This window comes from Syngnathus leptorhynchus, chromosome 1, assembly GCF_054491065.1.
Source record: "Syngnathus leptorhynchus isolate UIUO chromosome 1, UIUO_Slep, whole genome shotgun sequence".
Classification (NCBI taxonomy): domain Eukaryota; kingdom Metazoa; phylum Chordata; class Actinopteri; order Syngnathiformes; family Syngnathidae; genus Syngnathus; species Syngnathus leptorhynchus.
Window position 1 is genome coordinate 14681944 of NC_141195.1, and position 15058 is coordinate 14697001.

The following is a 15058-nucleotide window of genomic DNA, read 5'->3' on the forward strand; positions in this document are numbered from 1 at the left end:
TTATCACCAATTAACTTGTTTTATTCTGATGGCTTGCTTGATCACGTCGACGCCGTTACTTAAAACTAAAAACAGTCAGAGGAAGCGTGGATTCTTTTTTATTTTATTTTATTATTTTTCATTTGAAAACTTCACAGGAGTCTTAACATGTCTCCTGTGGCTTGCTTTTGTCAAAATATCCTCAGGACCAAGAGTAGAGCACATTATACTGCCTCTATTTCCTCCCCCTGAACCCGCATACAGTTAAGGCAAGCACCCATATAGATATCATTGTATTTTTACCCGTGGGGTTAGCGTTTCATCACAAAGTCAAATTACACTTAGTATGTGGCAGTGCTGGTGCATGACATTGCCTCGCCCACATCGGCAGCTTAGCAGAACATTTTAATGGTTTCAGAAGTCACTGTTGGTAGTTTGCTTGTGCAATTCCATTCTAGACAGATGGGGAACTACTGCAGAGCGTGTGAACAAACAATAAATGGTTAAGTTTACATATAGTCCTCTTTGATGTCTTCCAACAGAATGCATCGTCTACCGCTGCCGTCATATTGGAGATGCTCATGTTTCTAATGGAAGCCATTCAGAATAATTTCCAGCAGGCATCGGCTGTAGGGAGCAGCAGCCGGGCACAGCAAGCCCTCAATGAGCTTCATACTCAGGACAAAAGTGTGGATATGACAGATCAGCTAATGGTAGGGTCATCTCTTTTGGTATTTTTGTTGTTGTGATGTTTCTTTTGTGAGTGTCAGTCATCGATATCACATTATGCGCTCTTCAGTTTCTCATTCTCCCACTTTGTGTTCAGGTACCCACTCTTGGCTCTCAGGAAGGGGCTTTTGAGAATGTGAGGATGAACTACAGTGGCGACCAGGGGCAAACAATCCGCCAGCTCATTAGTGCTCATGTTCTGAGGCGTGTTGCCATGTGTGTCCTGTCGTCACCTCATGGCCGCCGGCAACACCTTGCAGTCAGCCATGAAAAGGGAAAGGTAAGCCTCACTCGTGGTAGACTTTAGCTGGCTTTAACTGCTTACTATGGATGATGATTTCTTATGATGAATTCTCACGTACAGTCTAACACTAACATAGCTGTTCTAAATGCATTTAGTAATTTTATGATTATTTTTTTAATTCCAAAGTCTTTCAGCATGCATACTTAATTGTGTGATTTGTGTCCATCACAGATAACGGTTTTGCAGTTGTCCACCCTTTTGAAGCAAGCTGACTCAAGCAAGAGAAAGCTGACACTCACCCGTCTGGCCTCTGCCCCAGTCCCTTTCACTGTCCTCAGTCTCACAGGCAACCCTTGTAATGAAGATTACTTGGCTGTGTGTGGCCTCAAGGTAGGTTGTTAAGCACAATAATTATGTATATATATATATATCATATTAATTGTGTAAGTAAGGGGAACAAACCAAAATGTTGATGGGCTCTCATTTGCTCTCTCTCAGGACTGCCATGTGCTCACCTTCAGCAGCACAGGCTCTGTGTCTGACCATCTGGTGTTGCACCCACAACTTGCAACTGGAAACTTCATCATCAAAGCCATTTGGTTGCCGGGCTCCCAAACAGAGCTAGCAATCATCACTGCTGATTTTGTGAAGGTACATATGACAAGAAAATTTATTTACCGGAACCTCCGAGGCAGATTAAGATTCAAATGTTTTGTATTTGATGCCCTCTCCCCCAGATTTACGACTTGTCTGTTGATGCTTTGAGCCCCATGTACTACTTCCTACTCCCAAGTTCCAAGATTCGTGATGCTACCTTCCTTTTCAACGAAGAGGGAAAGAACATCATTGTCATAATGTCTTCAGCGGGTTACATATATACCCAGGTCATGGATGAATCCAGCAGTGCTCAACATGGCCCTTTTTACGTCACAAATGTGTTAGAGATAAGCCATGAAGACTTGAAGGTAAGACAACTAAGATGTTCAAAAGCCAAAGATACTTAAAGCGGGCTTTTGCCATTTTCAAACTTCTACCAAGACTTAAATGTAAGCTCACTTCATGAATGCTCGAAGATGTGTTGATCTTTGTTTCTGTATTTATTTTTTTTATTTTAGGATAGCAACGGTCAAGTTGCTGGAGGAGGGGTGTCAGTCTACTACTCCCATGTGCTCCAAATGCTTTTCTTCAGTTACAGCCAGGGAAAATCCTTTGCTGCCACAGTGAGTCGCAGCACCACTGATGTTCAGCAACTCTTCCCCATCAATGTCAAAGGGTATGGGTGCTTTATCCACGAATTACAATTTTTGTTGTTGTTTTTGCAAGGAAAGTGGTGTTGACTAATTATTGCCTCTTTGTAGTTCCAATGGCAGCAGCAGTAAAATGTCACCAGCCCTTTGCCAGTGGTCTGAAGTCATGAACCACCCAGGACTAGTCTGTTGTGTGCAACAGACAACAGGCATTCCACTGGTTATTATGGTTAAGCCTGACACTTTCCTCATTCAAGAAATTAAAACTCTGCCTGCCAAAGCCAAGGTAAGGACCACTGGAACCACGTGCTTTGCTAATGGGATCAATAGTACCGTATATCAGTAGATAGCTGTCTGAATCACCTTCTGGCTTAATTCTTCTATTTCCTCATTTTTCTTTGTTTTCGCTGCTTCTAGATTCAAGACATGGTAGCAATTCGACACACTGCCAGTAATGAGCAACAGCGCACAACCATGATTCTTCTCTGCGAAGACGGAAGCCTGCGAATCTACATGGCCAATGTGGACAACACCTCATACTGGCTCCAGCCCTCACTACAACCCAGCTGTGCTATCAATATCATGAAGCCTGTGCGTAAGCGCAAAGCCGCTGCGACCGGTGAGTGTGTACGATTGTTTTATCTATACCATAGTAAGGCAAAGTGTTGCTTTGGACGCACAAGTTCACTGCCGCTCTGTTTGTTTGTAACATACATTTTTGTGTGTGCAGCTCCCAATAGGTCAGTGCTATTAACATCAGCACACAGAAATCTATCATAGAAGCAATTACCAAGATTAGTGCTTACTTTTTTTCTGAATTATCTAACCATAGGCAGACTGTTGTAATGTCTATTTTGTTTTAAGCCTTTTTCGGTTACCTTGAAGGGTGTGTAACGTTCTTTGAAATTTAATTTGAATATAAATTACTATATTGTGTATTTGTCCTTAGCAACCCGCACCTCCAGTCAAGTGACATTCCCAGTAGATTTCTTTGAACACAACCAGCAGCTGACAGAGGTGGAGTTTGGAGGCAATGATTTGCTGCAGGTCTACAACGGACAGCAGATTAAACACAGGCTCAACTCTACTGGGATGTATGTGGCGAATACAAAGGTAGACTGTGTGAATCCAAGATATGCTATCATCCGGGAAAGAGTTAAGATACAAGTTTTCACTTTTTTTTTGTTTTTTTATCCCCCCACTTAGCCTGGGGGATTTACAGTGGAAGCAGTCAACAGCAACAGTTCAATGGTGATGACAGGCATGCGTGTGCAGGTCGGCACTCAAGCAATTGAGAGAGCCCCCTCCTATGTGGAGGTTTATGGTCGCACCATGCAGATAAATCTTACAAGGGCACGCTGGTTTGACTTCCCTTTCACCAGAGAAGAAGCACTACAGGCTGACAAGAAGCTGTCCATTTTTAGTAAGCGCATTACTGCAATTTCTCTTATAATTTGCATGTGATTTGAGAAGTTGATTAGGGGGGGGGGGGGGGGGGATTGCTCCAAACCAATAATTGCTTTATTTGCGGGCTTAAATTCTATTTGACTTCCTTTGTCATGTCAGTTGGTGCATCGGTTGACCCGGCTGGAGTCACCATGTTGGATTCAATCAAGATCTATGGCAAAACAAAAGAACAGTTTGGTTGGCCTGAGGAACCGCCAGAGGACTTCTCGTCCACCTCTGTAAACAATGTCTGCAGTCCCAACCTTAACCAGGCCGGTGGCACTGCTGATGCAGATGTCGTCACACCAACTACAACCAATGGCACTGTGCTGGAGAGGTACGGCTTTCAACTTATGACTTTATATATATTTTGTTTGAGTCAATCAAATTGATGTATTTCCTGTTTGGTTTCGGGCTAGTTTTATCTCTACTTTGAAGACGGCCTGTCACCATTTAATCAAACAATGGCAATATTCAATTTTCATTTATATCTATTTTATAATTCAGGCTTATTTGACAAAGGTTTTTTTTTTGCCCAAATTATTTAGTAGTTGTAATAATGGTTATGTACCATACGCATTTTCCATTTGGCTTTCCATGAGTCTAACCTTTAGCTTTTTTTTATGTATTGGTGGTGGGCTTTTTCTTTCAGTAAGTTTGTGCATGGCTACAGGCGTCATCTTTTTGCATGCTTTATTTGTTTTTACCAGTCATTTAATTTCACTCGTTTCTTTCTGTGATCCTCACACTTTTTTGTTCTTTTTTCTTTTGCTCCCAATTATACAATAAAAAGTTGTGAAACTGAGTCCTTATCCACCTTGGACCGGTTAGTAACAGCCCTTTCTCTGCTTGTTTTGTTGTATGTTTTCGTGCATGTGTGCCTGTTTGTGTGTCTATGCCTGAGACTATGAAAATGCCACACTGGCCATCTTTTTCTGTTAACATTCTTGCAGTGTGATATACCTTTTGAAATTTAGAGTAGTTTGACTTGTGCACTTGAATTTTTGGGTGAACTCAAAATTAGTGGTGGAGCTGACTTTTGCCTTTAATTGCAGGCTTGTGGTCAGTGCTCTCGAAGCTCTGGAAAGCTGCTTTGCTGTCGGTTCCTCTAATGAAAAGGTACATCAAGTAGGATTTGGAATGCCATATTACAGTGGTGAAACATCAAAATGAAACTTTACCATGACTGTATGCAGGAAAAAAACAAGTCTGCCGCACTAGAGCTGGCCACTCTGCTCCTATCGATGCCAACTCCAGCAGGTGTGCAGCATCAGACAAAGGGACTTCTTGCCAGCCTTCACACCAGTCGTACTGCTTATCACAACCACAAGGTAGAGGAAACATCGTGGTCAACGTGATCAAATATCTGTTGCTTAAATCACTGTTGCATTGAAGCTGTTAGTCTGCCTGTCTGACACTTTGCATTATATTTGCAACAAGTTAACAGATTTTCCTAACGCAAAGTAACGTGGTTTTTTTTTTCCGCACAACGTATATTATGTTGAGCTTGACAGAAAATGTTATCTCTGCTTCGGGATAGTGGTTGGCCTATCCCTGACATGCGGATATGGAGTAGTAAGCCTCTAGCTTTTCTCTGTGCTCCCCAGGACCAGTCCCTGCTGAGTAATGCAGTGCAATGTCTGAACAGCTGCACTCGCGAGGGCAAAGAACTCGACCCTGATGTGTTCCAAAGGCTTGTGATCACTGCTCGCTCCATTGCAATCATGAGGCCCAATAATTTGGTGCATTTTACGGAATCCAAGTTACTTCCGCTCGACACTGGTGAGAGGCAATTCAATTGATGCTCCAGTTGCACAAGTATTTTATGAGTATATGGAAAAGTTACTTGTTTTGTGTTTATCCAGACATGACAGATGATGGGCAAAAGTATGTGGAAGGCGAAAGCCATTATTTCATCACACAACTAATGAGTAACTTTTGGAAGCTGCACTCCTTGAAACCTAAGAATGCTTTTCTTGCTCCTGCATGCCTGCCTGGTAAGTGCACCATTTACCCAAGTCGTATTTTTTAGCGTGTAATACAAGAAGCAATGGGCAAGCCAATCTATGGTTGTGTATCTTCCTCTCCCTCCAAAGGACTCACTCACGTGGAAGCAACAGTAAATGCCCTGGTGGACATCATCCATGCATATTGCACCTGTGAGCTCGATTACATCAATGTGGCCTCCAAAATCTACATGCAAATGTTGCTCTGCCCTGTAAGTACATGACCAAGTTCATGTTATTCTCGCTTTCACTGTGTGTAAAAAAAAAAAAAAAAAAAAAAAGAGAGAGAAAAAAATGTTTACATTTGATTTCAGGACACAGCAGTGAGCTTTGCTTGTAAGCAGGCACTGATCAGAGTGCTTCGACCACGAAATAAGCGTCGCCATGTTACGCTTCCATCTCCTCCACGCTCCAACACGCCCATAGGTTTGTTTTCACAAGCTTTATATGATGATTTATGGATATATTACAAAATACTGTCTGATCAGAAAACAATTTCATTGCCTGAAACATTTCTGGGTGTTTTTTTTTTTTTTTTAATCAGGGGACAAAGATGATGATGACGATGATGACGCAGAGGACAAAATGCAATCATCTGTGCTTACTAGTGGAGAAGAAGTTAGACCGGAGAGTCAGGAGCAAAATGAAGTGGATCATGGCGACTTTGAGATGGTGGTGAGAAAAAAATAAGTGATTTATTCTGACGATTACCTCAACTGGTACCACATTAGTTCTAATAATAATGAGTGTTTCCTTCACTATTTTGCATTCTTCAGTCAGAATCAATGGTCCTAGAGACATCAGAGAATCTAAACAATGGAAATCCATCCCCCCTGGAAGCATTGCTGGCTGGAGCTGAGGGTTTCCCCCCCATGCTTGACATCCCTCCCGATGCTGATGATGAAACAATGGTAGAGCTAGCGATTGCGCTCAGCCTTCAGCAGGATCAACAAGGTTAGTAGGAAAAGAAGAAAAAAAAAAAGGTTTAGAAGATTGCTTTCAGTTTATTTGGCTTGTAGTGTAAATATTCATGGGCATCTTATATGTAATATTTTTAGGGAGTAGTAGCAGTGCCCTTGGCCTTCAGAGCCTTGGTCTGTCTGGTCAAGCCCCAAGCTCCTCGTCACTGGATGCGGGCACACTGTCAGACACCACTGCATCAGGTAATAGGAATACCTTTTGTGATGTCTGCACATTTCAGTTTATAGATTGGCAAATGTTGATTGATTGTGGCGGTCTGACACAAGTAGCCTAATTTTAAGAAAGCTTTTGGAGTTTTTGACTCTGTGATAGATGCTTTGGATTGTTATGACTTAAGGTATGGATTCATCTTGGACTCTGGCCCAGATGACAGCAGTTTATTTGCTGTTACAATTATTGCTATGATTTCAGCCCCGGCATCTGATGACGAAGGCAGTACTGCTGCTACTGATGGCTCCACACTTCGGACCTCCCCAGCTGAGCATGGCGGCAGTGTGGGCTCCGAGAGCGGAGGTTCTGCTATCGATTCTGTTGCAGGGGAACACAGTGGTGGGTGATTGATTACAGGGGAGAACTACACGTGTAATTTCTAAACCATACTTAGGTTCAGAGGTAGAAAAAATACTCACATTCTGCAGTGTACTTATACGTACTTATACCAGATACTTGTAAATGATTGTGAATGAATGAAAATGATTGATAAGGCTATACTGATAGTGCTCCCACTCAGTTGAAAAAAAAAAGTAGCTAGCTTTGGGCCATGCTTTTATGCTATTGCCAATACAATCCCATCAATGTGTGTTTTTTGCTTCCTTTTCACTCTGCAGTGTCAGGACGCAGCAGTGCTTATGGGGATACAACAGTGGAGGGCCAGCCTGCTGGTCCTGGGAGTGTTAGCTCCAGCACCGGTGCAATCAGCACCACCACAGCCCAGCAGGAGGGTGAAGGCTCAGAGGGAGAAGGAGAGACTGAGGGAGACATCCACAGAAGCAACAGGTCAGACCTCAACAGTTTGGTCTAAAGTCTTTGTTGGTCAACCTGTATATACTGACAAAATTTGATTCTTACTTTGTGAATAGGCTTCACATGGTTCGTCTTATGTTACTGGAACGCTTGCTGCAACAACTCTCTCAGCTCCACAACGTTGGTGGCGTTCAAGCCATTCCATATATGCAAGTTATCCTCATGCTGACCTCTGATCTTGACGGGGAGGATGAAAAGGATAAGGGTGCCTTGGATGATCTGCTTGCTCAGCTTATTGCAGAGCTCGCCATGCATAAGAAGGTAATTGCGGTCTATTCATAACAAATCATCTTACATGTGCTTGTTTTGCTCAACCTGCCTCTTCTCGCTGTAGGATGTTTCAAAAAAGAATGATCGCTGCCCTATGAATGAAGTACACTTGGTCATCATGAGACTGCTCAGCGTTTTCATGTCTCGAACCAAATCCGGCTCCAAATCTTCCTCTGAGGTACATTATTATTCAAGGGTTCTTAAAAAATACTATGTACATTAAAAAAATCTCACGGAACACCACTAAGCAAATGTCACAAAATTATAAACTCACAAAATAGTGTATGTGTGTGGTGGTATGACTTATTCTTTGATATGAATAACAACAGGTCGATACACAAGTTCATTTAAAAAAATATTTTTTTGGGGGGGGGGGTAAAATTAATTTTGTATAAACTCTTGTTTCTGTGAGTGACTCATGCTGTTTGCTATCTTTGTTTCTTCCAGTCATCTTCACTGATTTCCAATGCTACAGCGTCTGCCTTGCTCAGCCTGGGCGCCATTGACTACTGTCTCCATGTGCTCAAATCCCTTTTGGAGTTCTGGAAGAGCCAGCAAGGTGAAGAAGAACCTGTGACCACTAGCCAACTCCTTCGCCCGCACACGTCTTCCTCTCCGCCAGACATGAGCCCCTTTTTCCTCCGCCAGTATGTCAAGGTATATGTCATGAAATCAGATTACATACAGCATGTCATATAGACTAAAAGTGACAAGGAAGTGTAGAACTAACTGAGTTGCTCTTGTCATTAGGGACACGCTGCCGATGTTTTTGAAGCCTATTCGCAGCTGCTCACTGAAATGGTGCTCCGACTGCCATATCAAATCAAAAAGATAGCTGACACCAACCCACGCATCCCACCGCCTGTCTTTGATCATTCCTGGTTCTACTATCTGTCTGAAGTAAGATTCTGGCATACTTGAAAGTGTCATTTTCTGTTTCATAAAATTGTAAAAAGAGAATCAAAAATGATCTCCTCTCTTTCCAGTATCTGATGATCCAACAGACCCCATTTGTCCGGAGACAAGTTAGAAAGCTGCTGCTGTTTATCTGCGGCTCCAAGGAAAAATATCGTCAGCTGCGGGATCTGCACACACTCGATTCTCACGTGCGCAGCATCAAAAAGCTTCTAGAGGAACAGGGTATCTTCCTCCGGGCCGGGATTGTTACAGCTTCATCTGGCTCAGCGCTGCAGTATGACACACTCATAAACCTGGTGAGTGTCATTTGGTGCATGCTGAAAGCATTTTTGATGGTTTTGGTGCTGGGCAACATTACCTTTGTTTCTGTCAATGCAGATGGAGCATCTGAAAGCTTGTGCTGAAATTGCAACTCAGAGGACAATCAACTGGCAGAAGTTCTGTGTGAAAGATGACTGTAAGTCGATTACGATTCCCTTTTTTTATATTAATAGAAGTATAAGAACTTTACTGGTGTCTTTATCATCGTGACTCTCCTTTCTCATGTACTTTTTTCTTCTCTGCAGCTGTGTTGTACTTCCTGCTACAAGTCAGCTTCCTCGTAGACGAGGGTGTTTCCCCAGTCCTTTTGCAATTGCTCTCGTGTGCGCTGTGCGGCAGTAAAGTGCTGGCCAACTCCTCCTCACTCTCAGGCGGCTCAAGCAGCGGACAGGGAGGAACTTCTCAGTCCTCTCAGAGCAAGTCCTCTAGTAAAAAGAGTAAAAAAGAAGATAAAGAGAAAGACAAAGAGGGTGAGGCAATGATGCAAGCCTTGTTTTGATCAGGTGATGCCTTCTTTAGTTGCAGATGATGAATGCTATTGAATGGAATGTGGGCTTTTTTTGTCTTTGTCTTGATCATAGGGGATGGAGTTGGGAGCCAGGAGGATCAGTTGTGCATGGCTTTGGTCAGTCAGCTCAACAAGTTTGCGGACAAGGAGACACTCATCCAGTTTTTGCGCTGCTTCCTGCTTGAGTCCAACTCATCAGCGGTGCGCTGGCAAGCCCACTGCTTGGCATTACATATCTACAGGTACGCTCTTCTTTTTTTTTTTTTTTTTTGTACATTTTTACATTTAGGCTTAGTGCAGTCCAACACTCAAAACCATATTCATGCAATAACAGGAACAGTGTATATTAAAAAAGAGAATTGGTGCTTAAGCCAATAAATATGATTGAATATGTCATTATAATCCCCAAATGTATGGATTTCTCACTAGGAACTCAAGTAAATCTCAGCAGGAGTTGCTGTTGGAGCTCACTTGGGCCATCTGGCCAGAGCTTCCAGCGTATGGCCGCAAAGCTGCACAGTTTGTTGACCTTCTCGGGTACTTCTCACTCAAGACCCCGCAGACAGAGAAAAAAGTAAAGAAAACAGACTTAAGAATCTCTATTGTGTCTCTTATATTGTCATTTGAGTGGAATTCTTTTTTGTTTTTGTCCTTTGACAGTTGTTTGGTTGCTTCTTTTTTGCCATAAGTACTGACCGCACATGGCAATTGTACTTGGTTATTCATGAAACTCAATGGTTTGTTTCCTTTTCTTTTAGCTGAAGGAGTATTCCCAGAAGGCTGTTGAAATTCTGCGAACACAGAACCATATCCTGACAAATCACCCAAACTCTAACATCTACAAGTATGTTTAATGACCCATGCTGTCTGTCTTTTGTACCGTTGATTTGTGGACATTCATTTTGGCTTTCTTTTACAGCACTTTGTCAGGTCTGGTGGAGTTTGATGGCTTTTATCTGGAAAGTGACCCCTGCTTGGTGTGTAATAATCCAGAGGTTCCCTTTTCGGTATGTATAGCAATACCTTAGTGGACTCTGGGAAAAAAAAATAGTAATAATCCTAAACCTTGTTAAAAATATATATTTTTTTCTATTTGCCCTTAAGAATATCAAACTGTCATCTATCAAAGTGGACACCCGCTACACCACCACACAACAGGTTGTCAAGCTTATTGGCAGCCATACCATTAGCAAGGTTACTGTAAAGATCGGCGACCTCAAACGCACCAAAATGGTCCGCACCATCAACCTCTACTACAACAACAGGACTGTGCAAGCTATTGTGGAGCTGAAGAACAAGTGTGTTTTAAATTTTTGTTTGTTGCCATCCTGTCTTACTTTCCCCTGGGTCAGAATGCACAATGCAAATGTTAATGTTTGTCATTTTTTAGGCCTGCTCGCTGGCATAAAGCCAAGAAAGTACAACTGACCCCAGGTCAAACGGAAGTGAAAATTGACCTGCCCTTACCCATTGTCGCATCCAACCTGATGATTGAGTTCTCTGACTTTTATGAGAACTACCAAGCCTCCACTGAGACGCTGCAGTGCCCACGATGCAGTGCCTCTGTGCCTGCCAATCCTGGAGTGTGTGGCAATTGTGGTGAGAATGTCTATCAGTGCCACAAGTGCAGGTGAGCAGCACACTTCCTTAGCCACTTGAACAGTACAGGTACTTACTCAACTATGACAAAGTTGTACATCATATTTAAATATGATGCCGTGATTTGTTTCTTTTTCAAAACAGGTCTATCAACTATGATGAAAAGGACCCCTTCCTGTGCAATGCCTGTGGTTTCTGCAAATATGCCAGATTTGACTTCATGCTTTATGCCAAACCATGCTGTGCTGTGGATCCTATTGAGAATGAAGAAGACAGGAAAAAAGCAAGGAACCTTCATACTTCAAAAACTTCATTCGAAGTTCTATTGCTCAAAAGTTGATTTGCTCTCTAAAGATTGTATGTATGACCATGCATTTTAAAACTTGTTTTTAATCCTTACAGGCTGTGACAAACATCAACACCCTTCTGGAAAAAGCCGATCGTGTCTATCACCAGCTAATGGGTCATCGACCCCAGCTGGAGAGCCTTTTGTCGAAGGTCAATGAGGCGGCACCAGAAAAGCCCCAGGTAAGGCTTGGAGTGTATTTATTATGCGGTGAATGTTGCAGAATTTGAAACATGAAACATGAATTGAAAACTTTCCTTCCACAGGATGACACCGGAGCTGCTGCAGGGCTTGGAACATCTTCTGCCAATGTGAACAGATACATTCAGCAGCTGGCTCAGGAATACAGTGGAGACTGCAAAACATCATTTGATGAACTCTCCAAAATTATACAGGTTAGAAACAATGCTGGAGCATTTTTATGATTATCCTTCTATTTACATAAATTATGGGGCTGGTGTTTAACCCCCCCCCTCTCTCTCTCTCTCTCTCTCTACACACGCACACACAGAAAGTGCTGGCATCTCGCAAAGAGCTGCTTGAGTATGATCTTCAGCAGCGTGAGGCTGCCACCAAATCCTCCCGAAGCAGCAGCAGCCACCAGCCGACCTTCACGGCCAGCCAGTACCGCGCCCTCTCTGTGCTGGGCTGCGGCCACACCTCCTCCAACAAGTGTTACGGCTGTGCCTCAGCAGTCACAGGTCATTGTATCACTCTACTGCGTGCGCTGGCCACCAACCCAGCCCTCCGGCAGATCCTTGTCCTTCAGGGGCTCATCCGTGAGCTTTTTGAGTACAACTTGCGACGCGGCACTGCAGCCATGAGAGAGGAAGTACGCCAGCTAATCTGTTTACTTACGAGGTACGGCGCTGCTCTAGATCCCATTGTGACGTGTTTTCAGGGAACTACCCTTAACCTGACAATCATGGCTTGTTTGATGAAACCATATCAACTACATTTGATCATTTGTCCGTTTTGTAGCAATTCTGTTCAAGTACTCATTTGTTTCTTATTATTGTGTTTTTAGAGATCACCCAGAAGCCACGCAGCAGATGAATGACCTTATTATTGCCAAGGTTTCGGCAGCACTGAAAGGTCACTGGGCCAATCCTGACCTGGTATGTGTGATTCTCATCTGCTCGTTCAAAGCCATGCATCTATCTGTGTCTTTCTTTTGTGTACAGTATTGAAGCAGTGATAGATTTATTACAGCACAAACACTACTGGGCGGTGTAAATTTGACTGTGTTTTTTTTAACAGGTTAGTAATCTGCAGTATGAAATGCTGCTATTAACTGACTCGATTTCAAAAGAGGGAGGATGCTGGGAGTTACGGCTGCGCTGTGGTAAGTGGCTGTGGTATTTTGAAGTATTGGCAAATAGCTTTGGGTCCTATTTATGCATAGATATTAAGTCAGCAATCACCTATCTTGCAGTCAAGATCTTTTATACCATTTCTAATCTAAAATGTCTAATTCTGTGTTTTTTGTGCTTTGTTTTCCTGCAGCCCTTAGTCTTTTTCTCATGTCGGTTAACATTAAGACGCCTGTCGTTGTGGAGAACATCACTCTCATGTGCCTAAAAATCCTGCAGAAGCTGATCAAACCCCCTGCCCCCACCAGCAAGAAGAACAAGGTGGATATTGAGAAATCATGTTGAGGCTTTGCATTTGCTTTAGGGTTAGATTTAAAATGTGCTGATGAGGTTAATGGGATGCAACTGGCTGAAAAGTTGGTGTAGACCCATGTAGAAAACTCAGTTTGCAAGATATTTCATTATGGAAATTGCACAATATATTTAAAATAAAACATTTCAAAGTACGCCAACTCTTGGAGTACTTTTTGATCAGGTTAGGTCCTAACCAAACTATCTGTTGTTTAAAGGATGCTGCCACTGAATCCCTGACCACCGTTAGGCCCTACAGTAATGAAATCCACGCTCAAGCCCAAATGTGGCTCAAGAAAGATCCCAAAGCTTCATATGAGGCCTGGAAAAAATGCCTCCCTGCAAGATGTAAGTATTCAAGTAGTACAAACGTGTCATTGTAGCTGAGTACTCATTTTTTATCTCAAATGATCCTGCCAACCTATGGGCATGACAGGCCATGAGATGGTAACAAAGCCACAGGGGAAGGGTGAACTGCGGAAGCAATATCTGATGGAGAAGTATGTGTGGAAATGGAAGCAGTATATGAGATCCAGAAAAGGTGAAATCCTTTTCCCTCGCCTGCTCAGGCTGAGCCACAACAATTGGCTGCGGCAGGTAAACATGTGCAAACGATGGCTCGTGAGATTCACAAATGCACTCTCATGAGAAATCTGTTGACATAAGTGTTTGTCATGCTGCAGGTCCTTTTCACGCCCGCCACTCAAGCTGCAAGACAGGCAGCGTGTACAATTGTGGAGGCTCTCACAACAATCCCCAGCCGCAAACAACAAGTCTTGGGTCTGCTCACCAGGTAACACTCAATGAAGAATGTCTTGAATTAGGGTCAACAATTCTAAAATCACTCTTTAATGGGCGATGATTAAGCCAACTGTACTTTCAAAACAAATTTTACATAGTCAAGTGCAAGTGTGCGTTTTTCATGTGTTGGTCAGTTATCTGGATGAGCTGAGTTTGGCTGGAGAGTGTGCAGCAGAGTACCTTGGTCTTTACCAAAAGCTCATCAAACCAACACACTGGAAGGTTTACCTGGCTGCACGTGGAGTCCTTCCCTACATTGGCAATCTCATCACCAAGGTAACGTGATCTGTAACTGGCTTCAACTGTTTTTGAAAGAAAAACTGCCTTTAAAAGTGTGTCATGCAATTCTTTCAACGGTATTGTGTGTAATTGCCTCTGACAGGAAATAGCCAACCTGCTGGCCCTGGAGGAGGCGACGCTGAGCACAGACTTGCAGCAAGGCTATGCACTCAAGAGCTTTACTGGTATACAGTTTTGAAGAACATGATTGGAAGTGCTCTTTGTCAAATATTTGATAAAATGGTGTTTTGTCATGGCAGGTTTGCTGTCATCATTTGTGGAGGTGGAGTCCATTAAGCGTCATTTTAAGAGCCGTCTGGTTGGCACAGTGCTGAATGGTTATCTGTGTCTGAGAAAGCTGGTGGTGCAGCGCACCAAACTCATTGATGAGACTCAGGACATGCTGCTGGAGATGCTGGAGGACATGACCACAGGTCAGCAGAAGTGGAATCTTAGCTACTGCTTTTGTAGCACGCAGCAGAGTCTGGCAATGTTTGTCGGAGCTTAGCGTTGTTTTCCACTGTTGACATGATGCGCACAAAGTCTAACCATCTTGCGCTGTTTACAGGTACTGAGTCTGAAACGAAGGCTTTCATGGCAGTGTGCATAGAGACTGCGAAGAGATACAATTTGGATGACTACAGAACACCTGTTTTCATTTTTGAGAGACTGTGTAGCATCATTTATCCCGTAAGTT

At 43.0% G+C, this 15058-nt stretch overlaps 1 protein-coding gene across 9 annotated transcripts in view; it reads left to right on the forward strand.

Annotated features, from left to right (window-relative positions):
• ubr4 (ubiquitin protein ligase E3 component n-recognin 4) overlaps nucleotides 1–15058 on the forward strand; it is a 39529-nt gene that overhangs the window by 18443 nt on the left and 6028 nt on the right. For 6 of the 9 annotated variants that reach the window (XM_085921055.1, XM_085921304.1, XM_085921134.1 and 3 more), the window contains 49 exons: nucleotides 522–692; nucleotides 806–988; nucleotides 1184–1342; nucleotides 1451–1603; nucleotides 1690–1917; nucleotides 2068–2225; nucleotides 2311–2485; nucleotides 2617–2818; nucleotides 3149–3312; nucleotides 3406–3622; nucleotides 3766–3982; nucleotides 4701–4764; nucleotides 4842–4976; nucleotides 5253–5427; nucleotides 5511–5642; nucleotides 5742–5863; nucleotides 5966–6077; nucleotides 6196–6326; nucleotides 6428–6605; nucleotides 6710–6814; nucleotides 7044–7181; nucleotides 7460–7628; nucleotides 7712–7916; nucleotides 7990–8103; nucleotides 8373–8582; nucleotides 8676–8825; nucleotides 8912–9139; nucleotides 9222–9300; nucleotides 9410–9634; nucleotides 9746–9914; nucleotides 10102–10246; nucleotides 10431–10516; nucleotides 10592–10679; nucleotides 10777–10970; nucleotides 11063–11302; nucleotides 11416–11554; nucleotides 11674–11799; nucleotides 11884–12012; nucleotides 12129–12478; nucleotides 12645–12735; nucleotides 12878–12962; nucleotides 13124–13251; nucleotides 13500–13629; nucleotides 13709–13878; nucleotides 13965–14074; nucleotides 14217–14358; nucleotides 14465–14546; nucleotides 14622–14795; nucleotides 14930–15051. In XM_085921055.1, the coding sequence (XP_085777181.1) occupies nucleotides 522–692; nucleotides 806–988; nucleotides 1184–1342; nucleotides 1451–1603; nucleotides 1690–1917; nucleotides 2068–2225; nucleotides 2311–2485; nucleotides 2617–2818; nucleotides 3149–3312; nucleotides 3406–3622; nucleotides 3766–3982; nucleotides 4701–4764; nucleotides 4842–4976; nucleotides 5253–5427; nucleotides 5511–5642; nucleotides 5742–5863; nucleotides 5966–6077; nucleotides 6196–6326; nucleotides 6428–6605; nucleotides 6710–6814; nucleotides 7044–7181; nucleotides 7460–7628; nucleotides 7712–7916; nucleotides 7990–8103; nucleotides 8373–8582; nucleotides 8676–8825; nucleotides 8912–9139; nucleotides 9222–9300; nucleotides 9410–9634; nucleotides 9746–9914; nucleotides 10102–10246; nucleotides 10431–10516; nucleotides 10592–10679; nucleotides 10777–10970; nucleotides 11063–11302; nucleotides 11416–11554; nucleotides 11674–11799; nucleotides 11884–12012; nucleotides 12129–12478; nucleotides 12645–12735; nucleotides 12878–12962; nucleotides 13124–13251; nucleotides 13500–13629; nucleotides 13709–13878; nucleotides 13965–14074; nucleotides 14217–14358; nucleotides 14465–14546; nucleotides 14622–14795; nucleotides 14930–15051 (7599 nt within the window). The remainder of the gene's footprint in view (nucleotides 1–521; nucleotides 693–805; nucleotides 989–1183; nucleotides 1343–1450; nucleotides 1604–1689; nucleotides 1918–2067; nucleotides 2226–2310; nucleotides 2486–2616; nucleotides 2819–3148; nucleotides 3313–3405; nucleotides 3623–3765; nucleotides 3983–4700; nucleotides 4765–4841; nucleotides 4977–5252; nucleotides 5428–5510; nucleotides 5643–5741; nucleotides 5864–5965; nucleotides 6078–6195; nucleotides 6327–6427; nucleotides 6606–6709; nucleotides 6815–7043; nucleotides 7182–7459; nucleotides 7629–7711; nucleotides 7917–7989; nucleotides 8104–8372; nucleotides 8583–8675; nucleotides 8826–8911; nucleotides 9140–9221; nucleotides 9301–9409; nucleotides 9635–9745; nucleotides 9915–10101; nucleotides 10247–10430; nucleotides 10517–10591; nucleotides 10680–10776; nucleotides 10971–11062; nucleotides 11303–11415; nucleotides 11555–11673; nucleotides 11800–11883; nucleotides 12013–12128; nucleotides 12479–12644; nucleotides 12736–12877; nucleotides 12963–13123; nucleotides 13252–13499; nucleotides 13630–13708; nucleotides 13879–13964; nucleotides 14075–14216; nucleotides 14359–14464; nucleotides 14547–14621; nucleotides 14796–14929; nucleotides 15052–15058) is intronic. The other 3 variants (XM_085921499.1, XM_085921587.1, XM_085921678.1) reach the window with 1 other exon arrangement.